Source organism: Colletotrichum godetiae, assembly GCF_030913485.1.
Source record: "Colletotrichum godetiae strain CBS 193.32 chromosome Unknown BDP55scaffold_5, whole genome shotgun sequence".
Lineage (NCBI taxonomy): Eukaryota > Fungi > Ascomycota > Sordariomycetes > Glomerellales > Glomerellaceae > Colletotrichum > Colletotrichum godetiae.
The window spans coordinates 475,547-501,007 of NW_026851253.1; the positions used below are offsets into that span (position 1 = coordinate 475,547).

The following is a 25,461-nucleotide window of genomic DNA, read 5'->3' on the forward strand; positions in this document are numbered from 1 at the left end:
TTACCGCCCGCTGCCCTCCCCTGCCTTACCCGTACGCTACCTCCCATCCACACAAAACACACTACACGAGAGGCAGGCACGGCAACAGCCCAGTGCTGGTACCACTACACACATCCGTACCTACGTATCTTTCCATACTTTACCTAGGTACCTCACTTTCTTCCTTACGAAGTACCCTTTCTGCGTGCTCAAGGCTCATGGTACGAACGAACAATAGGCAAAAGGAAGAAAAAAGACGATAGAGGATTTGGATTCTACCGCCCATTTATTTACCTTCGCATCACCCACATCTGCACCCACAGCACAGTCCCGCCCTGGGATTCGCCCGTCTTTTTGGGTGCAGCCGATCAAGCCCACACTAAATCTCCCTACGGCCAGCAACGAACGCCTCACAACAAAACCACCACCGCGCCTTCGCCCACACTCCTTTGATCAACCTCGACCCGGCCCCTTTTTTCCTTTTCTCAGCCGGTGTTGGTGCTGGACTTTGGACTGCGACCACTACCACTACGTACGTGTACGACGCCTAGGACAAGACGTTTCTAGGTTTTACCTATTTCCCCCCCTCCCGCATCCCATAGCCTTGCATTACTACTGTGGTCCGCCCTTGTGTGGTTTTTTTTCCTAATCTCATTTCCGCCTTCCTTTCTTCGGACGAGACAAGACGAGAGACGAAAGTGTTCGGTCGGTCGCTGGCAGCATTTCAGCTCCTGCTCCAAACGTCGCCCTGTTGCTGTTGCTGCTGGGCTGCTCCACTACCACAAGCCAACAACCTAACCTCGACGACCCCGACCCATCCTCCCCGACCCTCTTCTCACCCACGCCCTCACCCTCACCCTGACCCCCGACTATTCGTACTCGACCGACTCCCAATCTCAATCCCAACCCCGACTACCACCACTTTCACCACCGCCATCCCCTTCAGCCCAGCGCCTGTGACGTGGCTATCCGTCTCCCGCCAGTCTTGCGAGTACCTGACGGCCGTTACCCGAATTATTTACTATCGCTCAGCACGATACCGCCGCCGTGCGACGACGACCCTTTTCTTCAATTCTCGACCCCAGTACATACCTACCTACCCATTCCACCACGACCACCCCCCGGCATTTTCGCAGCCCAGCTGATGCCGACCGATAATTTCCTGGCAACTCCCACCTCCGACACTCAAGGCTGACGGGCCGCTTTCCAATCCATCCCGCCCTACCAGTGAAGAGTTGCAATCGAACACACCCACGCGCAGGCAAAACGACGCGAACACTATTGCACCATGGCGTCGGATTACGATCATGGGGCGCCGGACGACCGCTTGCAAGCCCACCCCGCCGCCACCCCTATGGAACCTGGTTATCCCGGTGATGGAGTCTGGCAGAACGGAGGAAGGAAAACTCCTGAAAGAAATTACCGCTCACAACAGCCCTCGCGCTCACCCGGTCCCAGAACACCTGGTCGAGAGAGCGACTCAAGGCGGAGCGGTGAACGCAATAGATCCAAGGGAAGAGGAGGTGGGCGGTCAGCCAGCGGTCAACAGAGGACCTGCAAGAAGTGCGGAGAGCCTCTCACCGGCCAATTCGTCCGCGCACTGGACGGAACCTTTCACTTGGATTGCTTCAAGTGTCGTGTAGGTGTTGAGAATGCCTCCTGTCCTTGCCCGATTGTTCTAACCCGACTTTTACCATCAGGACTGCGGTCAGATTGTAGCATCCAAGTTCTTCCCTGTCGATGATGAAGGTGGTGAAGGACAGTATCCTCTGTGCGAGACAGACTACTTCCGCCGGCTAGGTCTACTATGCTTCCAGTGCGGTGGTGCCCTTCGAGGCTCCTACATCACCGCTCTCGACCGAAAGTATCACGTCGACCATTTCACATGCTCCCTGTGTCCCACGGTCTTTGGCGCGCAGGACAGCTACTACGAGCACGATGGCAACGTGTACTGTCACTACCATTACTCTACCCAGTTTGCGCAAAGATGCAATGGCTGCCAGACTGCAATTCTCAAGCAGTTTGTGGAAATTTACAGGAACGGACAGAACCAGCACTGGCATCCCGAGTGTTACATGATCCACAAGTTTTGGAACGTGCGACTGACGCAGCCGAGCGATCCCTCCGAATTACCCCAGGAGACCGACGACCCCGCGACGCGCGACATCATTAGAGAGGAGGAAGAGCGCATGGAGGAGAAGGTCTACCGCATTTGGAGCGTTCTGTCAACTTTCGAAGAGTCGTCTGCGGCATGCATCTCCGACATGCTCCTCCACGTGAGCAATGGCGCCTACGTTGACGGCGTGCTGGTCGCCAAGAAGTTCATCTGGCACGTTGAGATCTTGTTCCAGTCTGCTGATCGCCTGGACTACTCCATGGATCAGTTGAAGCTGAAGGGTGAGTTTGGATAGTCATACTCGGACCACGTTCTTCGCTAACAGCCCAGAAATAGGATTGTCGTATGGCCGTGAGGCCAAGCTTCTGTGCAAAAAGATAGTCTCTTTCTTCTCGCTGCTGTCCAAGACTCAGGACACAGGAGCCCGTAAGCTTGGCGTCACTCAGGAGTTATTGTCTCTCGTCACGGGTCTTGCCCACTACCTCAAGCTCCTCATTCGAATCTGTCTGCAGGGAGCATTGCGCCTTGAGAAGGAGTCTAAGAGCTCCGACGGCATTTACCAGTTCCTGGATGACCTGAGTGAATTGGACAGCGTTAAGCCCGACGACAACACCCTCCAGGCTATTGCAGGCAACTCGCGCCTTTCGGCGAAGGACTCTGATCACTGTGCACTCTGCAACAAGTCTGTTGAGGACGAGTGCGCAAAGAACTCTGATCGGCGGTGGCACATTGCCTGCGTCAGCTGCTCACGTTGCACTCGAGATATCGGTCGCAAGCTGGAAGATGCTCGCTACAATGCCTTTGACAAGAAGATCTACTGCAACAACTGCATCGGCGCCAACGGTGATGATATGCCGCCTTTTGAGCATGTTACCAAGCTTCAGCAGTACGTTTTCTTGCTGAAGGTGGCGCTCGCGAGGTTATTGGATATTCTGCGAAGCAATGGCGCTTTGCCTCGGCAAAACGATGACCAGAACTCGGATGGTTATGGTCCAGGCGAGGGTGCCCGAACCTTGGCTCCCGGAGAAGCACCCTACCTAAACTCAGACAACCGCTCGAAATCGTACGCTGGAGATCAACGGGAGCACAATCGCGAGTCTTCCTACGAGAACACGCTGAATGATGTCCGTCGATTGAGAAGTACTCGTCTCGACAAGCATTTGTCTTCTAGCTTTCGCAAGGCGAGAACGTCGCGCATCATGGACGGCCCCGAAGGACGCAGCGTTCGCCCAGGATCGGCAGGCGAGGACCTAGGCCGAGCCGATGGGGACCTCCATATTCTTGAGGAAAGAAGAGGCCCAAACGACGAAGGCACAACGGACAAAATGTTCAACCACCAGGACGCTCTGACCCTAGATGATATCCCGCGAATCGTTGCTGCCGAACAGGTCAAAGAACAGCAATACAAACCCAACCGCCAGGAGCTCTTCCGGTCTCCCGCAACCGACCCCATGGGACATCAAAGATCGCAGTCGGCAGGTAGAGAGACCGAGATGCGCATGGGCGATGCGATGCCTCAGCGTCTGGGACGGAAGTACTTTTCGGAGCTCTCGGGATTGGAGTACTTTATCGTGCGTCATCTGGCAGTCTTGACTCTGGCGCCTGCCGTTGAGAATGAGTTTCCTTTGGAAGAGTTACTGAGCTTCATCGAGTCGAGGAAGCAGCCCACATTCTGGAAGAACTTGGGCAAGGCCTTCAAGAACGACCGGCCAAAGAATGTTAAGAAGAAGGGCATCTTCGGAGTCCCCTTGGATGTCATTATTGACAAGGATGGCGCTGAGTCAACAGACGGTGTAGGTCCCGGAACGCTCAAGATTCCTGCAATCATCGACGACCTCATCTCGTCCATGAGAAAGATGGATCTTTCCGTTGAAGGTGTCTTCCGAAAGAATGGCAACATCAAGAAGCTGTCTGAGCTGTGCGAAAGAATCGACCGGGAAGGCTGCGACAGCATCAGCTTCATGGACCAGCCTGTTGTGCAGGTTGCCGCTTTGTTGAAGCGCTATCTGCGTGAGCTTCCCGATCCTCTTTTGACTCACAAGCTCCAGAAGCTCTGGATCTCCGTCGCCAAGATCCAGGACGATGCAAAGCGCAAGTCGTACCTGCACCTCATCTGCTGTCTCTTGCCTAAGGCTCACCGAGACTGCTTGGAGATCCTGTTCTGCTTCTTGAAGTGGGCGGGATCCTTTCACCAAGTGGATGAAGAAGCCGGATCCAGGATGGACATCAAGAATTTGGCAACAGTCATTGCGCCCAACATTCTTTACAACATCAACAAGACGGTCACCCTGGACAGCGATCCCATGTTCGCCATTGTCGCTGTGAACGACATGATCACGTCCATTGAAGAGATGTGCCTGGTAAGATTGTCCCGCCACCAAAATCTCCCTTTTACTAATCACTTCATAGGTCCCCGAAGAGCTTATGGAAATGGTCAACGATCCGTTTGTGTTCGGCAACACTGCTGATCTTACCACCAAGGACATCCTTAAACGTTACCAGGATCGTATGGGTCAAAGACCAGGATTGGGCGAAGTCAATGAGGTCTTTAACAGACCGGACAACTCATCCCGGCCTCCTCCCCGAAGGGTTGAGACCGACCCCGCTCTGTGGCAACAACAAGAGAGCAGTGTCCGCACTGTACAGGAACCGCCCATGCCCATTCCTCCTTTCAACCAACCCAATCCTGGTACACCACCCCAGAGATGGCGGCCACATGAAGAAAATGGCCACCCTTCACCTTTTGGCGGAAGTCAGTACGAGCATTCAGATACCGAGGGTCCTTCTGAAGCTCAAAAGAGAGAATGGCGCCAGTCAGGTGGGGTCTGGGGAAGACAGAACGGCGGTGTTGGCGTTGGTGGAAACACATAAGCCAGCCGAGCCAAACTGCCACGGCAAACTACACACATATCGAAGAGTGATTTTTCTATGAGGCTCACATCACTTGCTACGCATTCTATTGGGACTGCAATTTGGGGTTTCGGAGAGTCACATATCCATGCATTGTTGGCGGCGTTCCCAACCGTTTTTATCAGAAGGACAAAAGAGTGCTCTTTTGTTCGGCTACTCAACTCACGACAAGGCGGCATGAATGATTTTTTTCTTTTCAAAATTCACTTCCAACACTTTGTCAAACCCTCTGCTTCTAGGCTTCACTAAGAGTGAAGCAACAGATCGATATAGGATGAGGTATCCTAACGGTCTGCTGGTGTTCTACGCATAAGACACGATCCCATCGTCTGCAGGAAAGGGAGGGGAAAGAGGATTGGTGGTCTTGGTTTGACCCTGGCTTGTTTGGAGTAAAGGCCCAAGGCCTATTGACTTTGTCGATGGGCGAAACCGGTCTGGTTTGATTGATATGTCTCGAGCTGGACAGCTGGCCTCGTTTCTTCTTGGCTTGCGCGCGAGACCTAGTATAGCTTCGCTTCTTTTGTTGAAACAGGGAGATGTCGGATTACATTTGTGAGATGATCTGGAGCCAAGAGGGAGGGGAGGAGGCCGAACAGTGCGCCACATTTGCGCGCATCTTGAGAAAGGGGTTGGGGGGAATGGGGAAAAACTTGTTTGTTGTTCGTCTTTGAAGGACACTCTTTCGTGTAGCTACGGATGGAGCGAAAGGACCACCTAGGTAGTTCCGCCAATGCGAGTACGACAGGCCAAGCATCGCCTGCAGGTTTTCTCCAGCTTGTTTCCTTTGGACATATGTGCAAACATGGTTGTGCTTCCGTTTCCTACACAACTGTTTAAGAGCTCATTCGCAAAGTCTGCCTACACACAGAGAAAGGCACAGAAGACGCAGTTGAAAGTATTGTTTGCTCATGACATGGCCGCTTGTAGGCCGTTTATTAGTTCCTCTTGCATTGAGGGTGTATATGTATGTATATACGATGGGAAAAAACTCTGAAACCTGTTTTTTTTCAACATGAAGGTCTCATATCCCTAAAACACCACCGCCCTCATCATAACCATCACCGCCTTTGTACCAGCGCACCCTTTCATGCCTTGACACTCACCTTGCCAGCCTTCTCCTGATCCAGGAACCACTGTACGCCCCTCTTGATGCCATCGTCGAGACCGACAATGGGCCGGTACCCGAGCAGGCGCTTGGCCTTGCTGATGTTGTAGTAGCGCGTCATGCAGCTGTAAATGCAGCGCTGGCGGTTGAAGATGGGCGGCTTGCCAATGATGGCGAAGAAGATTTCGGAGCAGAAGCCCAGGGCGATGCCGAACTCGCGGGAAATCTTCCAGGCGTGGTCAGTGCCCTTGTCGGAGCCGGCGGCGCGCCAGATGGCGCGGGCAAAGTCCCAAAAGTAGATGGGGCTGTCGTTTGTGACGAGGAAGGCCTCACCGTCAACCTTTTCGTGGTCGAGGGGTGTGATGGAGGAGGCGGCGGTGGCGAGGAGGAGGCGGGCGGCGAGGAGGTGGGCGTGGGCGACGTTGCCGACGTAGGTAAAGTCGAAGAGGTTGTCGTTGTCGCCGAGCTGGACGCCCGTCTTGCCCTCGCGGTAGATCTTGACCATTTGGTGCGTCACCATGGTGTCGCCCTCGCCGAAGATGCCTGCGGGGCGGATGGCGGATGTGAGGAGGGGGTAGGGGTCTTGACGGTTTGCTTCGAGGACCAGTTCTTCTGCGGCGGCCTGTGGAGGGATCACATGTCAGTTATTGGGGCCGCAACGAGACTTCAGAAAGAAGCAATGGAGATTGGATATTCGCGCTGGAAGAGCAACGGAGGAGGCTGGCGCGCGCGCACCTTGGTCTCGGAGTAGTACTCCGTCTGCAGTTCGCCGCGGATGACGGGCCACCTCTCATCGGCATTGATGAGATCGGTAGCATTGTCGCTAATGATACTCGCGGACGACGTGTAGACGAGAGCCTTTACGGAGGCGGCTTGGCAGGCGGCGATGATGGAAGCGGTGCCGTCGACGTTGACCTTGCGGAAGAGGTCCTTTGCGATGGCGCTGTCGCCTTGGGGCGCGGGGGAGGCGGTGTGGACGACGACGTCGGGCTTGACGTTCTCGAAGAGGGACTTGATCTTGTCGGTGTCGGTGATGTCTGCCTCGTGATAGTTGGCCTTGGGGTTGCGGTTGTTGGCGCAGCGGAGGTCTACCACGTCGACGGATGCGACGGCCCAGCGGTCGCCGGCCAGGAGCTGGTTGACGACGTGGTGGCCGAGGAAGCCGTTGCCGCCGACGACGAGGACCTTGCCCAGGTTGGGGGGCGTTGTGGGCTTCGCAGACATGTTTGCGGCGCTGCTGGTTTTTGGGCGGGAGAGAGAAGGTGGTAGTCGGGTTGTTATCGCGGGCTGAGGTGGAGGAGTTGGAGGAGGCTCTGGGAAAGGAGAATTAATTGGTGTGGTCTGTTGTCTCTGGTCCCCTGAACTGAGGATTTCTGGGGTAATGGCACAGCACCAGATAGGCCAAGCTTCAAATTGTCTGATCCAACCTCGAAGTACGATGGATAGCTCCAGTACCGAGTACAGACCAACAAGGCAAAACTGTTGCTGAGTCGGCGGTACAACTACTTTTGAGCTCTCCAGCACGCTAATTGCATTTAGGCTACGGAGTACAGGCCAGAATACCTACTCTGTACCTTGCAGAACACTCTCCGGCGCTGTTGTGGCGGGGCCGGTGAGGTGTGTGTATCTGCTTCCGCATTCACCACGACACGAAGTGCGGAGGGGAATGCAACAAGGTGCCCCACCTCGAAGAGCACTGACTTCGAGGCGTGCAGGCGCGTTTCTTCAGACTTCACCTTCACTTTAAGTCTAACATGCCTTATTCTTAGGCCAAGAGCTCTGGACTACATCCTTCCATTCTCCTTCACTCTTATTTTTTTTCGTCTGGAAAAGGGAATCATCTCTTTTTCGCCTCCTTTTTGGACCTTACAAAGGCACCTTCCATTGTTATGCATCTTGGCGCGTGCTCTTGGAGATGACTGCGCTCTTCACTGTCGCAGCGAGGTTGTTATGGAGGCACATGACAACGTTGAGATCTTAGTGCACGTCACAGCGCCGTGCAGGAACATCGATGATGTGCGCTACCGGGCCCTTGCACAGGCATATCTCGACTTCTCTCCCGCAAGCCAGATCGATATTTCAAGCAGACCTGAAGCAGAGGATGAAGATGTCAAAGCTATTGCCAGCTCAGAGGCTGAGCCAGCAGCGACGCCTGCTTGGTCAGATGCGCCAAACCTCAATAGCGAAACAACTCAACTGGCAACCTCATCACCACCGCATATACCGCCACCTCCACCACCTCTATACCCTACAACTTTTGGATCATTTGAATCACAGCAGCTGTCCTTCAGGAGTGTCTTGGACAATAGGAATTCCCCGGGCCTCGGTCGGCCACTTGACTATGGAGACATACCGCCTTCGTCTCAACCTGTGGCCGATTCACAGCCGACGCAGGCTAGTTGGGTAGCTCCTCCCAGCGTCATTGGCGATTCTCAGCCGTCATATGATATCAGTCTCGCTGAGTTCTCATCTCCGAGTCGACTTTTTGAACATCTGGCGGGACAGTTCGATAGTCAGCTCGACGAGGACTCTCAGCAAGTTTCCCCAGTGGCAAGCCAACAGCAGACGCCGGCAGTATCAGAGACGGGGACACAAGCCATGGAGGAAGACTCAGATGTGGATGAGGACGATGGTCAGGTCGTTCTCGTAACGTCGAGCAACTCTCTGGCAGTCAAGAGCAATACGACTCCAGTTTCGGCGGCCTCTTCCTTACCCGCAGAGGCCATAATTCTGAATACGCCGTTCCCCGTCTTGAAGCGACCGCCTCTAGTCAGCTCTCCCTTCGAGCAGATGATACAGGACACTCCTTGTCAACCGTCTCGGAAGAGAGCAGCACCGTCGTCGCCAAATCGAGCCGGCTCCGAGCCACCACTCCCGTCGAAACGGAATAAACGGTCAGCGCCCATCTCAGAATCGAGGTCGGTCATCACGAGGAGCTCCTCAGATATAGGCCCGGGTCCCAGCGAACTCTTCCGGCCTCAACGGCCTCCTAATGAGAGGCACCTGAGCTACCTCTCACGTCTCGAGATCCACCCCGTCGGCCCCCCAGTCGGAACCAGCGAACTTACGCCAGATGATCTCCTGACGCCCAAGCTGAATGAGTTAGCCCGCCAGCTCAACATATCGAAGCGCTTCGCCCCGGTAGAACAGACGAGGGAACTGCGTCCCTTTGAGCGAGGTCACTGGCAGCTCGACTGGACGGGCTGGCGACCGAGTCTCCGTGAGCGAGCCTGGCACTTTCTGACGGATTACATCCTTGAAGGCTTCGCCGGATGGGGCGTCTGGTGCAAACGCGCAGAGGACTGGTCCTGGATACGCGTGTACTGCTGGGGCCATATCGTGGGCCACATCTATCTGGCCCTGTACCTGGCGAGCGAGCGGGCGCTGAAGAAGGATGCGGCGAGGTGGCTGGACGGAGCGGGCGAGATTATCATCATCACCAATGGCCACGAGAACTCCGAGTCTGGGGAGAGCGTGGAGGGTGATCCCGATGATGGACTGTAGTAGGTTGGGGGAAAGACATGGCGGGCAACTTTTATTTTTGGTTTTTCTTGTTTTCCTTGGCTAAGCGAGGCGTTTGCACAGGGCAAGGGGTTCGTTCTGCAGGGCGGTATTGCTTGACAAGTTTGGATACGGCGCAAACAACCGGGTTAGCATAGAAACAAACAATAGGGGCAAAGGGTCTCCTGCAAACTGTTATATAGGGAGCAAATTGAACATTTCTTTCTGGTCGCGAAAACCTCTCTCTGACATTTGGTATCTGAAATACAGCTATGGAACATCGACCCGATCCCTCTAGCAATTCCTAATCTGTACAGGATAAGGAAAACCAATAAACAAACCCATCTCTTCCTGACCTCCTCCTCCTCGTCGTACACGTTTCATCGCTCTGCTGAACTCGCTCAGACACAACCTACTTTTTGACACTCGACGCCGCGGGGGAATTCATTTCCTCAAGGGGGAAAAAAATAGAAAGGGACTACGGTTTAGGCTTGTGACCTGGACTGAGTGATTCTCCTTACTCGGGGGAAGGGCTACGCTTGGCAACATGGCCCAAGATCTCTAGCGACTCGCGCTCCCACCGGTCAGAGTCCGCCTTGGCAAGCTCCTCATACGCAACCTTCTCGGGCGGGGAGAGCTGCTTCCACTCGCTGCTAACGGCTGTCAGGGCATCCCTCGCCTTCCCTTCGCCAAATGAGTAGTCGCCGCTGGCAAAACGCGCCTTGACAAAGAGCGCGTAGGCGTTGTGAGGCCTCTTGGGGATACGTTCGTCGCGGATGGCGCGCGGGTTTTGCTTGCCGCTGATGTTGCGGAGCCTCGCGCGGGCGCGGTTGGCCTCGACCACAGTCGTCGGCTGAAGCGTCTCAACCCACGACTTGTAGGCGGCGTTGTTGGTCAGCTTGTTCGCTTCGGCAGTCTCCTCAAGACGCTGTCATGCCAGATTTGTCAGTATCTTGGGTAACCATCACGACGTGAGGAGCTTCCGTCGTAGCTCCACCGGGGGTGAGCAGGACAGAGAGTCGGTCCTTACCTGGGCGTCATATGAGGACAGATTCTTAAAAGACTCGGCGAAGACCTTGATCCGGTCGCTCAGGGGAAGGTCTGAGTTCGGCTCCGCAGCAAACTGTTGCGTACTGTACACTAGCCATGCGTTCGTCGGGAGCTTCTTCGGCTCCTGGAGCAATGCCGCCTTCTTCCACTCCCGCACTTTGAGCTTCTGCTGCTGCTCGGGTGTGAGCACCTTCTTAACCCGCTTCTTGGGCGCAGCCTTCTTCACGGCGACCTTCTTCTTCGCCTTGGGCTTCTTAGCGGCGGGCTTCTTGGCCTTGGTGGCGGACTTCGTCTTGGCGGCCGTGGTCTTCTTCGCCTTGGTCGTGGTTGTCGCCGCCTTGGTAGCGGGCATGCGCGCCCATTGTGAGGTCGAAAAGCCGTGGCAGGACGCCGCGCGCGCGACGGCGAGCTGGGTTCGCGGAACTGCCAATGGGGCGGTGCGTAAGAGCAGGCGCTGGGCGGCGGCGCGGCCGATTGCTGTCAACATGCTGTGAGCTTTTGAGTGGGCTGAATGGGTGGTGAATTCGGTGAGCCGGGAGATGTTTTGGTGGTGGTGGTTGCGATAGGGCAATCCGGAAGGGACAGGATAGAGCGAATCGAGTGCGAGCGGTATTGAGGTCAAGATCAGGCCAATCGTGGGAGTCGGGGGAGTCGGGGGGGTGTTTTCGACACCACAATTGCCGTCCGTGGTGTTGACGGAATGACGAGGGACTGTGAGCAATGCGACTGAACTTGGTCGACCTCCTTGTTTGTTTGACCATCCACCCCTAAAGCTCCGATGTACCGAATACTCGATTTCCGTGATCTAAGGGTGCAAAACAGAGTACCGAGTACTCCGCCTCCAATCACCCACCACAACAGCTCCAAGCTGACCATTTTTGGCAAGCCCACCCCAAACTTGCAGCCCCGTTTGTCAGGCACCAGAGCCTTGACGCAGTAGCTCTAGCGGCGGCGGGAACAGCAGCAGCAGCAACTGGCCTGTCAGTCAGCCAGACAGCCAGACAGCCAGACAGCCAGACAGCCAGACAGCCAGCCGGCCAGCCGGCCTGCAGAGGCACCCACGGGACGCGAAGCTCACCCCGGACAAGCTTCAATCAACTTCACATACCAAACCATCTCCAAACCCACCCACGAACTCGCAACAACGACGAAGCCAATCCTCCTTCCGACCACCATTCCATCATCCCGACCGTCAGATCACACAGAAACCAGCAATCATGGATCACAGACCGCAAGCTTGGGGCCGTGTATGCAATCCCCAGTCCCTTCCCCCTCCCCTCCTTCCCGGGAACCTCAGCCTCGCATCGTGGACTAACAAGCCGGAACCCCTCCTCTTAGCCTAGAGACGATGTCTACGGAGCCTACGATGGCTCGTACATGAACACCAACGGTCCCAACCAAGCGACACAGGCCCCCATCGTCACGGGTACATCAGTCATCGCCATCAAGTTCAGCGAAGGTGTCGTCATTGCCGCCGACAACCTGGGTACGTCTTTGTCTTCGCTCGCCCTCCAATGTCGTCCTGTGCTATCACCATACTTTTCGAACCACAAAAGCTGACAATCCGTCTATCATAGCATCCTACGGCTCCCTCGCTCGTTTCACCGACGTCAAGCGCCTCCGCACTTTCGCCAACTCCACCGTTGTGGGCTTCGGCGGCGACGTCTCCGACATGCAATATCTCGACCGCCACCTCTCAGGCCTCGACATTGAGGAGTCCTACGACCTGGCCAACGATGCCCCCGCCCGGCTCAACGCCGCGAACCTCCACAAGTACCTCTCCAAGCTCCTCTACAAGCGTCGCTCCGACTTCGACCCCCTCTGGAACCATCTTCTCGTTGCCGGCCTCGACGACAACAACAAGCCCTTCCTCGCCGCCGCCGATCTGCTCGGCACCACTTTCACCTCTCCCTCCCTGGCAACGGGTTTCGGCTCAGCCCTCGCCCAACCCATCATGCGTCGCTACGCCCCCGACGAGGAGACCGCCGCCAAGCTCTCCAAGGAGCAGGCCGTCGACGTGATCAAGGAGTGCATGAAGGTTCTCTTCTACCGTGACGCTCGCAGCTCGGATTCCTACTCCATTGCTGTAGTGACCAAGGATGGTGTCGACTTGAAGGAGAGTGAGAAGCTTGAGAAGCAGAGCTGGAAGTTTGCGGAACGGATTCGCGGCTACGGTACGCAGGTCAACTAAAGGGGGAATTACAAGGATACGTGGGAACTATAGAGACAGGCAGTGAGAGTGTGGGTGGAAATGAAATGACAATGACTGGTTATTCGGCATAACCTCTGGCGATCCCTCGGTTGGGAATACTCACGAGACTCAAATAGTAGAAGAGAAGCACAAGCCCTCAACCCAGGGCTTATCGGCATCACGAAGAGATCAGGTGTGTGCGAGAAAGCATGTGTAACACCAAATGAAATAAACAATATTGTTTTCATTGCTTCAGGTTGCCTGACTACGGCATTTAACCTCAAAAAAGATACGCTCCTTTATCTTGGCCGGCCCAAATCTACCATGCTGGACCATTCCCTCATTTTCACAGTACCCAGTAATACATCAGAGGGCTCCAAAGTTGCCATCGCCTTTTTGTAGCCCGCTGTGACATCAAAAGCCTCAAGGGCTTATCCTCCCTTTTGGCAATCCAACTCCAGTCGGGCGAATCACCCGACAATAAACCAAACTTCACCCATGTTTTATGAGCAGTTTACTCGACAGTGACAGACTTGGCCAGGTTACGAGGGAAATCAACGTTGAGTCCCTCCATAACAGCCAGCCAGTAGGCGATCAACTGCAGAGGAACGACGTTGAGGATACCCTGGAGGGCGTCGACCGTCTTGGGGATCTCAATCTTCTCGGCCTCGCTGGTCTTGAACTCCTCGTCACCGGGATTGCAGATGACAATGGGCTTTCCGCTGCGAGCAATGACTATTCGATTTGTTAGCAAATGGTAAATATTGATAGTGGCTGGTCTTCCTAAACTTACCTTGCTGGTAGGCGTTGAGCGACTTTGTGAAGAGGTTGTCACGGGTAAGAATCATGATGATGGGCAGGTTCTCGTCAACGAGAGCGAGAACACCGTGCTTCAGCTCACCGGACATGACAGCCTCGCAGTGAAGGTAGGAGATTTCCTTGATCTTCAGAGCACCCTCAAGGGCGGTAGAGAACTGGGCACCACGACCGAGCAACAGAAGGGACTTCTGGTTCTGGAAGGTCTTGGAGCAAAGCTCCTTGATAGACTGGTCTTGGGTGAGGATATCCTTGATCTGCTCAGGGATCTTGGCGAGACCCTCCATAATCTCCTCACGGCGCTTCTGCTTGGATGCACGGTCCTCACTAAGGGAGAGTGCGAACATGACCATGGCAATGAACTGGGAGGTGTAGGCCTTGGTGGAGGCAACACCGATTTCGGGACCAGCGTTGACGTGAACACCGCAGTGGGTGAGCAGAGAGATGGAGGAACCGACGACGTTGACAATACCGACGGTCAGGGCACCACGCTCCAAGCAGTAGCGGAGAGCCATAAGAGAGTCGGCAGTCTCACCAGACTGGGAGACGAAGACGCAAGTATCGTCACGGAAGACGGGCGCCTGTCTGTCGAGGAAGTCGGATGCCAGCTCAACCGCGATGGGGATCTCGGCCAGCTCTTCAAAAACACCACGAACGGCCATGCATGAGTGGTAACTAGTACCGCACGCAATAAAGATGATTCTGCGGCAGCGGCGGATGGTAGAAATGTAAGAGCGGAGACCACCAAGGGTGACGGTCTTGTTGGCAGCATCGAGACGACCTCTCATGGTGTTGACGACGGACTCGGGCTGCTCGAAAATCTCCTTCTGCATGAAGTGATCGAACTTGCCCTTCATGATCTCTTGAAGCTCAAGCTCCAGGGTCTGGATGGTGCGCACATTGGAGCTGCCGTCCGCCTTCTTAAGACGGTGAATGTTCAGCGAACCCTCGTGAATGTGGGCAATGTCGTCATCCTCAAGGTACATGACCTTCTTGGTGTGCTCAACGATGGCAGAGGGGTCAGAGGAGAGGAAGAACTCGGTGGGCATAGGCATGCCGTCATCGGTCATGAAAGCGCGCGACTGCGAGCGGTGCAGTAGCGACTTGTCGGGGGCACCCAGCAGAGTGTTGGGGTTCAAGAAGTTGTCCTGCTGCTTCTTGAGGGCAACGTTCTGGGAGGCAGCCTCGGCGGAGAGGGCACCCTCCTCGGAATACTCGACATCGACGAAGTCGACCTTCATGCGCTTCTGAGTCTTGACACCGATGACAAGGGGAGAACCCTTGCGGGCGGCGATGACCTCATGAGGGTAGTGAACGGACTTGATCAAAAGTCCGTAAGCGCCCTCGAGCTCGTTGATGACAGCCTTGGCGAGGTCGGTGAAGCCAATATCGGGGTGCTGGTCGTACAGGTACTTGGCGAGCTTAGCAATGCACTCGGTGTCGGTTTCGGTCTCGAACTTGAAGCCCTTGGCGCTCAAGAGGGTCTTGAGCTCCTTGTAGTTGGTGATGATACCATTGTGGACGACGGTGAACTCCCAGGTAGGATCAGATCTAGCAGGTGGGAAGGCTCGTTAGCTACTTGGTGTTTTTGCTAACAGGGAAGCATTGAAGGGAAAGTTTGCTGTTGTTTTTGCGGGTGTGCAGACGTACCTGTGGGGGTGGCAGTTCAGACGAGACGGGGGACCGTGGGTAGCCCAGCGAGTGTGGGCAATACCGGCGTGTGAATCGAAGTACTTGGTCTCGTCGACCTTGGACTCGGCGATAAGCTCCTTGAGCTTGGCGACCTTGCCAACCTCCTTGAAGGCGAAGACCTCGTTCTTCTTGTCACCGTCGACAGCAAGACCGGCCGAATCGTATCCACGGTACTCGAGACGGGAGAGACCTGTGGGAAGCAATGGCCCGTTAGTAAAACAGCTCTCAAGATAAGGTGGAGCTAGGTGGCTCCAATTGGAAGTATCCAGGAGGAGGCGGTGTACTCACCGTTCACCAGAGTGTCGAGGATGAACTTGCGGTCCTTCTCCACAAGGTAGTTGACGTAGCCGAAAATGCCACTATTGGGAGAGAGGTGCACGTCAGCTTACTGCTTACTACGATGCCAATTGCCTTTGTGGCTGTCGGTGCCCCGACCCCTTTTTCCGCTGGCAGAAGCTGGGTGGAGGGGAAGGGGAGGATGCCGGCAAGCTTTTAGGAGAGCGGGGAGCGGAATTGGGGGAGACATACCACATGTTGATTTAACGCAATCGAAGACCCTGACAAGAAACGTAAAAGACCAATTAACAGAAAGAGGCGGGGGCTCGGGTGGTAGAGGCGGCGGCGATGGGTATCAAGAAGAGCGAGAGAGATGAATAGTTGGATCGAGAGAGAATGAGTAAAGCAAAGCTAAGATGCAGGAGGCGGGAGCTGAGCAGCTTTATGTGCAGCTGGTTCAACTGGCTGGAGAGCAATGGGAGGGGAGTGTATTGTGTACGTGGAGAGAATACGCAGTAGTGCCTAGAGGCGTGGAGGGGGGCGGTGGGCGGGGTGTGGCAGGGGCGTGCTCGTATTGAGGATGACAGAGAGGGCGCGGCGCGGCACAGGTTGAGGGTGAGGTGAGGGTGAGGTGAGGGTGAGGTGAGGGTGAGGACGAAGGATGACGGGGGATGGGATTGGTGAGTGGGTAGGGCCAGGTACGTGGTATCCGTCCTTGTTATGGACGATGATGACTTGCTATTGCCCAGAGCAAGCCCAGGGGAGGAAACAAGGCTGTAGAGACAAGCGGGTAATGGGTTGCTGAAGCGTTGTTCTTGGTGTACTGACTGTTTACACGATGTTTGGTAGGCAATGTATCCATCACAGGATAGCAAGCCAGTGAGTATCATTCTCTCGATTCATCAGCATGACACGTCAATCTCTGAGAACAGTGAATGAGGCTAGATGCTTTGGGAGGCGGATATGTTTGTTCACTGAGTTGTCTTGCCAGACCTTGCTGGTGGGAGTTGACAGGAAAGCAGCATCTCATTGTCGTTTGCGTTTGCTAGATAGATCTCATGTCTACCTAAGTCATTGATTTGAGTGTCTCATGTTCAGAGGACTCATTGTCTGGTTTACAAATGATGATGGGTGGTTCTCGAGTCACTGACTTGAAGGAGGTGTCTAACACTTTCGCAGCTGGGATGGCATATGTCAGGACTCGGAGCGGACAGGCGCTAGGGCAACGGAATGGAGAATGAATCTAGATTTCGACGAAGCAGGAATACCTGCTCTGCGCAGAGTGCCCAATATCTCTTCGTACCTGTATCCGTAGTTTCGTATGTACTTCTAGTACAGTAAGTCCTTTGCAATTCAATGTCTGGGGCGACCCGGTCAGAGTTGGGAAAGACAGACCTGCCCAGCCAGTGGAAGAGCCGTGAATGCAGCGAGTGAGGGGCAGGCAGGTTTCTGGAGGGCCCCCACCTCACCGGCAACAGCAAAGGAGCTGCAGTTCCTGGCACCACTTGCCTGCAGCAAAACACATCGCGATATTCCTTGGAACCTTGACTTGACCACACATCTTGAAGAACATTTCTAGCCCCATCCCGGCGAAATCCGTTGTGTGCCTGAGCAAACTGCAGACAAGGCAGAATACAGCCCGATGTCTGACATGTTGTCTGGCTAGATCGTTGACTGGTCCGTCTTTTTTTCTTTCCCACCTCACACAAATGAATACAGAGACAGAGTCCAGAATATCTGTATCCGTACGGTAAGGTATCTGGACGCGGCGGCAGGCGCAGTGCAGGAATGCCACCCACCGATTCCATCCCTCAACCTCCTCCTCCTCCTCCTCAAGGCCCCCCCCCCCCCCCCTCCTTTCGTGGACCTGGCGCCATTCCCTGGCTGAGCCATTCGGCTGCTACACTAGCTCCAGCGATCGCCCTCGGTACGTACCGCAATAACATCGTGGGCTTTAGAAAAGACTTGCTTCTTCATTTCAACAGCTGTTACGGATACAGTACGACCAATGCTGTTGGTAAAATGGTTTATAATCGTACCTTAATTAGCACTTACTTGCAAACAAAGTACCAAACGCTAGATGACTAAGGTACCATACGGATTCACCTTTCTCCTCGCTTGAAGAATTCTACAGACAACCAGCCAGCACTCGAATGCGATTTGGCACCATTCTGGCTTCGATTCCGCCCTCGCCGCTTCCATTCCAGAAGGTAGCCGCTAGGAGGGCACGACTGTCTGCAAGCTGCATTTGCAACGCTAAAGCTTTCCGAAATGGTCAGCTTGTGATGAAACTCGCACCAAGCAGGCACAGAGTTAGGAAACCTGCTGCCACCAACTCATTCAACGCCTCACCCGCCTTGCCATCGACACACCTCTCTTTCTTTCCCAACCCGTACCTTTTTACTGCCCAGGTAGGTATTATTGCATCTTTCCTATGAGTTGGCTACGGGAACTTGCCTTGACCCGAGCTCCCCCACTCGCACGCACACATGGCAGGTATCGTATACCTATCCGAGCACGCGCCTTCTGGAGTGCTGATCCCATATGCCCCCTAACCCCATCCTCACACCCGTCACCAACACCAAGATCTGATCAAGTGTCTGTGCCGCCTTGTCCCAACAGCATCTTGTCATTAATCAGGAAACACAAAAGGCACAATTTTACCAAACGCGTTGAAATCTGCGCGTAATGTGGAAAGCAGCACATTGGCAGTACACGAGAACCAAACATGACAAGTCGCCAGTTGTCCAACGTCCGCGATACGGTCCGTCTACCCGATTTGTCGGTTCGATTCTTTCTTGGGTGTTGCCTCAAAGACATCCCCTTAGGTATCCTCGGGCATTGGACATTGGTGTGGACGGCTACCTGCGTTCGTCAGTTTCGGTCCTACCCTCCAACGCTTTTTCGAGGGTTCCATCACCGACATCATCGCTTTTTCGACCCCTTCTTTTCGTATTACCTGGCCCCGACGTGCCCCGGTCCCCAATCATCTGGGTGCGGACACCCCTTGGTTGTCAAGCGCTAGAAAGAATCCAGCGGGGATCGTCGGCAATGTGACACCAAGCGACAAGAATTCCCAAGCTCGGGTCCCCTGGTGTCCAACTCTTGCTGCTTGGCTCCGTTGCTGGTTGCACCCATGAAGCATGGAGGGGCCACACAGGGGAAGGAGTGGAGCTTCCAGGTACGAAGAGAAGGGAAAGAAAAAAACAGAGAAGAGAAGACAACGCACTAAGAAAAGGTACAGCCTCAATTGCCATCGCGAGAACGGGCCCCAAAAGGGGCGGCTCGTCGTCCACTCCGTATAAGAGTCGCCAAAAATAACAACCCGCATCGAGGAGAGAACCCTGCTAGACCGGCTTTTCCTGCAAATCACCATCTGGCATCTTTTCAATGCCACCGCCCATCTCGCCTCCCCAGCTTGACCCAGATCTTGTCGAACCGGCCTCGAGTCCACCCAGCCGAGGCAAACGCTCCCTGAACCAAGCCAGGCAACGTTGAGCGCGCCTGTTTAGTATCATACAGCCGCTCGTTGCGCGCTACCCAGATCATTTGTTATCGAGTTCGTGCTACACACAGTACACCACGTTCCATGGTCCCTGGAATCAGCAAAAATGCCGAATGGAAAGCCGGTACGGCCCACACGGAGAGGATGCATCGCACAACTGTACAAAGTACATTGCCATGGCTCCAATACTGGTCAATCCTAGGAACAACGAACACTACCTACATTCATCAAGCCAGAGCCAAACAAAATCCGACACCTCATGCGTCGATGCGTTCATACCATTTGACGGCCGTCGGGGTACTCGAGACGCCGCCTGCAGAGCATGCCCCGGTTGCAGTCGCTCATCTCCATTCTCATGGCAATCTTCCCATCGAAAACATGTGGCTGACCTTTGTCTCCATTCGTTGCCGTGCGAGATCACCCAAGTAGAGGTGGTCTCAGCTGGAGACCCGCCATCCGCATGCAGCAGCTTCAACAGCCTCCTTTGCACGGCATGGCGGACTCGTCGAATCACAGATTCAGGACCGGACCTTCGATCCTCCCACGCTTACAATGTGCGACCTCATCCCCCACCCGTTGTCTTCTCGTCAGACAGGATTGTAAGCATGTGCTTCCGTCGTCTGCCTGCAGTGTAAGCTGCTAGCGAAGGAACAGAAAGATCATGTAAGACTCGAACAAAAAGCACGCTGTAGCTTCGCTTACACCAAACGATGTCGAGGACATCCCTAAATCCACCCCCTGAGCTATCTGTGGCTTGCACTACAGGTGTACACCCCCCGTTCCTTTCCCCCAGCCCTACGCTTACTTCGGGTCTGCTGTAGACTTGAGGGCCCGTGTCGAACTCGACATTGCTCTAACACGGCATATTCGCCGTGCACCAACATGAATCGGTAGGCAGAGGATGGCATTGACACCGTCCTGCCAGCGGATTAGTATACAATTACGGACAGGCTATTGTTTGTTGGGTAATTCATTGAGATGCTGCTCTGGCACGTGGCGCCGGGTCAAATCCCGTACCCAGCCCCCCCAGCTCAGTCGAGGCTGTGCATTATCAATAGCTTCAAAAATGGAGCCTCACAGCTACGGGCTACCCTAGGCTCGGATCCCCCAAAAATATCTACCAGGGAACATTTGAAGGGCGCAGAGATAAGAAAACTCACCATGGCCATGCATTCGTCATGATCAAAACGCCAAAGCTCTTCGTATTGCTCAAGTCGAGTGAGCATTGAACGCAAGCCGATCAGGCGGGTTAATGTACATCCGCACAACGTCGTCGTCAATGATGGGCACATCTGTTGTGCATGCGCATGCTCATCTTTGGGATCTCGTAGCTGCTTCTATTCCACACCATACGTCTCTATGATCCCGTTGCAAACAACCCCAAACCTGGACTCGGGTATTGTACACTGTTGAACACATTAAAAGACCCTCTCAGCGACTGAACCCGACGATGCTTGTTCCAGCCGCCCCTTTTGATGTCTTTCTTTTGCTCCTCCGCGCCTCATCCCGTGAATCATCATGTCGCTTCCTCCCTGCTTTACAGCTTCTGGTACTCGAGCTTGCCTTCCAGCTTCTTCGACTCGGCGACCTTGCGTACTGCCTTGTTGAAGTCGTCCTGGTTGATTGCGTCGCGGTAGTCCTTGATGGCAAATAGACCACTGGACGGGCATTGCTAGTTAGCTTGCGTGTTCAAAGTATTGCAGGATGCGCCGTCACTTACGCTTCTGTCACGACGTTTCTCAAATCCGCACCGTTGAGACCATCGCTCATCTTCACCACGCTTTCGAAATCAATCTCGCCCTCCGTCACTACGCCCTGGGCATGAATCTTGAGAATCTCCAAACGTCCAACCTCGTTCGGCAGAGCAATCTCAATCTTGCGGTCAAGACGTCCGGCACGGAGCAGCGCGGGGTCAAGGGTATCGGGTCTGTTCGTCGCCATGATGATCTTGGTCTTGCCGAGGTAGTCGAAACCGTCCAACTGGTTAAGCAGCTCCATCAACGTTCTCTGGATCTCACGATCCGCACTGGTTCCCTCGGAGAATCTGCGTCCACCGATGGCGTCGATCTCGTCCATGAAGATGATGCAGGGCTCGTGCTCCTTGGCGTAGCCGAACATCTCGCGAATCAAACGGGCAGATTCTCCGATGTACTTGTCGACGATCGCTGAAGAAACGACTGTTTGATCCCATTAGCACGCCTCGTCCATCGTCTTCCACCACAGCCAACGGACTAGCACCTACCCTTGAGGAAGTTGGTCTCGAGACTGCTTGCCACAGCACGTGCAAGCAACGTCTTTCCAGTACCAGGAGGTCCGTAAAGCAGAACACCCTTGGGTGGCTTGATGCCCACACGTAGGAAGAGCTCAGGGTTCTTGAGCGGCAGCTCAATGACCTCACGAAGCTCGCGAATCTGGTCGTTCAATCCACCGATACCGGCGAAGCTGACTTGACCGGGGTCTTCCAGTGACATGTTGTAGACGAGAGGGTCGACTTCTCGGGGCAGCATACGCATGATCGTGAGTGTCGTCATATCGAGAGCCACGCGCGTGCCTTGCTTGAGTTTGACCTTGTCGACCTTTGATCTGCATCCGACGACATATCTGGGACCGGAGGAAGCCTTTACGATAACTATTCACGGACCGGACAACAACATTGATTAGCAAAGGTTGCATGTGAACCAACCGCAGTGATTTGGGCGGTAGTTATCATAGGTAGTGGTGGCGGGGCGGGGACGGTATCCAGCGGAGGCGGAAAGCGGGATGGGGATGCCTTCACTTACATCTTTCGTCATCGAGCTGCTTCAAGACCTCGCCGATGATCTGACCGACACTCTGCAACGCCTTAATGTTGTCTTCGGTTCTGTCAAACTCCCTCTGCAAGTCCTTGATCTCGAGCCGGAGGGACTTGAGCTTAGCTTCCCACTCCCGGGATTCGAGCAGCTTGGCCCGGTACGAGTCGAGAGCCTTCTGGCGTTCGTCGTCGGAAGACATCTCTGGTTGTGGGAAGTTGAAAAGAAAAGGGCTACTGCCTTGATCTCGTCGAGGGAATGGAATGGCTGCGGTTCGGAAGGGGGTGGTGTGGTGGTGAGGGATCGCGTTCGGGTTTCGAGTTTCGAAGGTTGGGTCGGTTAGTGGATGGGAATGGGTAAGGTAGCTCGTGTGGTAATCAGATCGTTGTTTTCGGAGGTTGTGGTGTCGACGTACCTCCCACTGCAGCCTTCTGCCTCAAAGGCAAGCACGGCTCAGCTCCGACTAGCGCCCTATCCCTGTGGCCACCGAAGCTCTGCCACTGTGCTCTGATTGGCTTGCATTTCGGGACCGGGAAATACCAGCTCCCGCCTAGTCAGCGCCCACCACACCTCCTTCCATCCCCAAGGAAGATGCCAGCTACACCTTGACGTGCTGAGCGTCATTAAGGTAGGATGTATCGGCGAAGCTCACGTCATTGTTAGCTTACAGCTGTGCTCTTTCAGTTTTGAAAATTGGAAGGGTTTCGAGGCTTTCAGAGCTCAATAGTTGTACGACTATGATGGAGGCAATGAGTTCAGTAGGCATTATCAACACGGGATAACTGTTTCTAATGAAGTGCACGTCAATGGCTGGTCAATGGTTGGTCAACACTCTCCGTTAAGCAGAAGTCCACTGAGCGTCTTTCACATCACGGCAATTGGACATCAAGTAGCCAGGCATCGAGGCAGGCCAAAAAGCGTAGTGGTCGTGGGTCAATATCGATTAGGAGGGGTAAGCCTCCAGTAAAGTTATGTACTTAGAATGGTAAGAAACAACTGTCCAACGCCCGGATGTCCTATCTCGCGTTCGTTGATGGACCATCAATTTTCCACCATTCAATCTCCTAATTCCCATAATCTAGATGGCATTGCGAGATAACATGCAAACTGTCGAATGCGGGTGTGCAGTGCATAGATTCAAAGCCTCCCGGGGGATAAATGCAACGAATGAAAACCAGATTCCACCACAGAACTCCAGGAAAGACGGGTATTTGGGTGCGTAAATCATAACGACAGCAGCCTAGGGTAAGCAAATGCTCAACCTAGAAGTTCAGAAGTGATCTCCTCGCGGACCTTTCGGCTCCAATCCATAATGGCCTTCTCAAAGTTGACCCAGACTTCGGAAGAGTTATTGTAGACAATGCCCAAGGCATCGACCTTGAGTAGGACTTCCCAGCGCAGCTCTGCTGCTTTGGCCCAGTATCTGATATTGTCTGCAGACCGATACGGCTTGTCTGTATCGGTATGGAATGTGGTAATCAAGCCAAATCGCCGTTTTGACCTCTTCACCGCCGCATTGTGCAATTCAATTAGGTGAATGCCGTTCTGCAAACTGGTGAGAAAGGGTGTCGGACACTCGCTTGCGTGAGCTGATGGCGTGTAGTCTGGAAGCGGGTCGGCCTGAGGGACGAGTGAAGCCATAAAGGCCAATTCTCTCTCCACTTCTTTGCCAGTCCAGTCGCCCTGCAGCCATGTCCAGGAGCTTCGCTCCGCCTTTTCTGCTTCAATCATCTCTTCTTCAATTTTCAACATGCTGAAAAGTCCGGTGATCCAGGATTCGAGGATTCGCAGCTCCTCGTCCTTCATTCCACCTGACCATTGTCGAGTTGCCATTTGCTTCAAGGTCTCCATAACAGAGAGCAGCTCTGTGCGAATCTCCTTCTCAGACTTGATGGCGTCCAGTCGCTCGGGGACTTCATGCGCCGTGTAGTAGTTTCTCGCAGCCCGGATGGCCAGCGTCATGACATCGAGAATGTGCATACCCTGAACCTCGTGCCAGCCTGTAGACGTCTTCTTGGGGGGCTCGCTTTGTCCTCTTGTGGGAATCTCGGGTAGTTCTGGCACAGGGCTACTATCCCTATGCTTTTTCGCGTGTCTCAAGGCCTGAGCCGCCTTTTCGAGAGATCCTGTCAAGTCCGCCTTGAGCTCCTCAATTGTCGGAGGCTTCGGTACTGGCTTATTCCTGTGAATGTATGTGCTCGCAGTCGGAGGCAGAACATCTGGGTCCTCTTCGAAATCATCAGAATAGTAGTGGTGGTCATCAGTAGGCGATTCCACCATCGGTCCTGCGCCAAAAGGCTGAGAGCCAAGTTCTGGGCTATTTCCCTGTGAATCAACGATCCCTGGCGAATTCGAGCTTGAGCTGCTAACAGAGGAAAGGTCTAGTCCTCCTTTGGCCTTGTTTTTTCTCGCCAACTGAGCGCCCTTGCCATCAAGAAGACCGGTTCGCGCAAAGTAGTACTGCAGGTGGGCAATGCTTCCCAAACTCAGTACGCTCTCTCTATGGCGAGCACTCGCAGCGAAGTCAGTACCCTGTGGTCGAACAAATCCTCGGCGGCGACTGGAAGAGCGGCCAACCTCCACACTGCTGCAAGTGGATTGTCGGGACGATGCGAAGCTGACATCGGAGCGGCGGCTATAGTTCCCAGAGGACTGTCTAGAGTATGTGCTGCCTCGGAAGCTTCCCAGAGATTCGCGGGAGTTGCCCTCAGTGGCGGATCCGTGGGAGACAGATGAGGCAGTCGAGACGCAGCGAGACAGCTCGGGACAAGCGCCGAGAGCTGGGGTCGGAGAAGCGTCTGACGATGGAGAGTCGCACCGGAACGACGGCGTCTCTTCGTTTGCTGTAGCCATTATTTCGGTTATGCTGAGAAAGTCGGATGCTCTGAAGCTCGTGAGCTTGGTTGTAGTTGGTATAAGCTCTGGGGTATGTATGTGCTATCGTGGATGGTACGGTAGTGGTCGAGCAGAGGGTGTTGACGTCTCGTCTCAGCTAGGTATCGGCGGTGGTCTCAAGCTATGCGCTAGGCAACGTGAGGGGGTGCGATGACCAATGTGGTAACGGGTTAAGGTATGTATAGATCGGAGAGGTCTATTTGCAAATACAATAGTCGTGTGAAGGAAACTGGGTGCACAGCAGCGTCCAGAGGGTCGGCAAGCCAGAAAGTTGACACTGGCGAAGAAACGCGCGCTGGTGGTTCGAGAGACGTATGGCGAATTATTTGCTTAGGTGAAAGCCAAAAAAGAATGAAGCGAGCGAGTGTTGATTAACAGACGGTCCCCAGAATGGACGAAGCGGACGGAGAAAGTTTCTTGGACTAATAACCCCGGACGGTAAACACTGACTAGGCAGGGTAGGTTGGAAACGGTAGGGCAAAAGAAAGCTAGGTCTCGTCTCTTCAAGGCTCGTCGTGGGCTAAGAACGGTCGAGGGTAAGGTGTACCTGCGTGCCTGCGAGCTGTGACAAGACGCGACTCTCCGGTGTCAGGGGTCTGTGTTGGGCTTGGCCACAGCGTAAGGTACCGGTAAGTG

At 54.4% G+C, this 25,461-nt stretch overlaps 10 protein-coding genes across 10 annotated transcripts; 4 read left to right on the plus strand and 6 right to left on the minus strand.

Moving 5' to 3' along the window:
- Positions 1-1,267: 1,267 nt before the first annotated feature.
- On the plus strand, positions 1,268-4,966 carry BDP55DRAFT_627438 (RhoGAP domain-containing protein; the record flags this gene model as incomplete). Its single annotated transcript, XM_060571757.1, has 4 exons — positions 1,268-1,618; positions 1,680-2,376; positions 2,426-4,455; positions 4,505-4,966. 4 exons carry the CDS (start codon positions 1,268-1,270, stop codon positions 4,964-4,966), a joined length of 3,540 nt encoding a protein of 1,179 aa, XP_060434435.1.
- A 925-nt stretch (positions 4,967-5,891) lies between these two features.
- BDP55DRAFT_573780 (3-beta hydroxysteroid dehydrogenase/isomerase) lies at positions 5,892-7,715 on the minus strand. The gene is made up of 2 exons (XM_060570756.1): positions 6,846-7,715; positions 5,892-6,732 (listed from the first exon to the last, which is right to left on the minus strand). Exons 1-2 carry the CDS (start codon positions 7,332-7,334, stop codon positions 6,091-6,093), a joined length of 1,131 nt encoding a protein of 376 aa, XP_060434436.1. The 5' UTR covers positions 7,335-7,715; the 3' UTR covers positions 5,892-6,090.
- A 118-nt stretch (positions 7,716-7,833) lies between these two features.
- BDP55DRAFT_648314 (uncharacterized protein) lies at positions 7,834-9,842 on the plus strand. Its single transcript, XM_060573845.1, has one exon. It carries the CDS (start codon positions 8,061-8,063, stop codon positions 9,612-9,614), a length of 1,554 nt encoding a protein of 517 aa, XP_060434437.1. The 5' UTR covers positions 7,834-8,060; the 3' UTR covers positions 9,615-9,842.
- On the minus strand, positions 9,830-11,429 carry BDP55DRAFT_648315 (uncharacterized protein). The gene is made up of 2 exons (XM_060573846.1): positions 10,642-11,429; positions 9,830-10,539 (listed from the first exon to the last, which is right to left on the minus strand). Exons 1-2 carry the CDS (start codon positions 11,146-11,148, stop codon positions 10,129-10,131), a joined length of 918 nt encoding a protein of 305 aa, XP_060434438.1. The 5' UTR covers positions 11,149-11,429; the 3' UTR covers positions 9,830-10,128.
- A 218-nt stretch (positions 11,430-11,647) lies between these two features.
- BDP55DRAFT_648317 (proteasome A-type and B-type) lies at positions 11,648-13,145 on the plus strand. The gene is made up of 3 exons (XM_060573847.1): positions 11,648-11,908; positions 12,000-12,147; positions 12,239-13,145. The coding sequence occupies exons 1-3, from the start codon at positions 11,879-11,881 to the stop codon at positions 12,850-12,852; spliced, it is 792 nt and encodes a 263-aa protein (XP_060434439.1). The 5' UTR covers positions 11,648-11,878; the 3' UTR covers positions 12,853-13,145.
- Positions 13,077-16,290, minus strand: BDP55DRAFT_648319 (glucosamine-fructose-6-phosphate aminotransferase). Its single transcript, XM_060573848.1, has 5 exons — positions 15,889-16,290; positions 15,649-15,719; positions 15,319-15,550; positions 13,646-15,219; positions 13,077-13,587 (listed from the first exon to the last, which is right to left on the minus strand). Exons 1-5 carry the CDS (start codon positions 15,891-15,893, stop codon positions 13,367-13,369), a joined length of 2,103 nt encoding a protein of 700 aa, XP_060434440.1. The 5' UTR covers positions 15,894-16,290; the 3' UTR covers positions 13,077-13,366.
- A 2,030-nt stretch (positions 16,291-18,320) lies between these two features.
- Positions 18,321-19,133, minus strand: BDP55DRAFT_305515 (uncharacterized protein). Its single transcript, XM_060566655.1, has 2 exons — positions 18,557-19,133; positions 18,321-18,501 (listed from the first exon to the last, which is right to left on the minus strand). The coding sequence occupies exon 1, from the start codon at positions 19,010-19,012 to the stop codon at positions 18,623-18,625; it is 390 nt and encodes a 129-aa protein (XP_060434441.1). The 5' UTR covers positions 19,013-19,133; the 3' UTR covers positions 18,321-18,501; positions 18,557-18,622.
- BDP55DRAFT_305434 (uncharacterized protein) lies at positions 19,006-19,974 on the plus strand. Its single transcript, XM_060566654.1, has one exon. The coding sequence runs from the start codon at positions 19,255-19,257 to the stop codon at positions 19,774-19,776; it is 522 nt and encodes a 173-aa protein (XP_060434442.1). The 5' UTR covers positions 19,006-19,254; the 3' UTR covers positions 19,777-19,974.
- Positions 19,975-20,678: 704 nt separating this feature from the next.
- BDP55DRAFT_690570 (26S proteasome subunit P45 family protein) lies at positions 20,679-22,132 on the minus strand (the record flags this gene model as incomplete). Its single annotated transcript, XM_060576874.1, has 4 exons — positions 20,679-20,799; positions 20,862-21,318; positions 21,384-21,770; positions 21,922-22,132. 4 exons carry the CDS (start codon positions 22,130-22,132, stop codon positions 20,679-20,681), a joined length of 1,176 nt encoding a protein of 391 aa, XP_060434443.1.
- A 1,055-nt stretch (positions 22,133-23,187) lies between these two features.
- Positions 23,188-24,783, minus strand: BDP55DRAFT_543618 (uncharacterized protein; the record flags this gene model as incomplete). The annotated part of the gene is made up of 1 exon (XM_060568421.1): positions 23,188-24,783. The coding sequence occupies one exon, from the start codon at positions 24,781-24,783 to the stop codon at positions 23,188-23,190; it is 1,596 nt and encodes a 531-aa protein (XP_060434444.1).
- Positions 24,784-25,461: the final 678 nt, after the last annotated feature.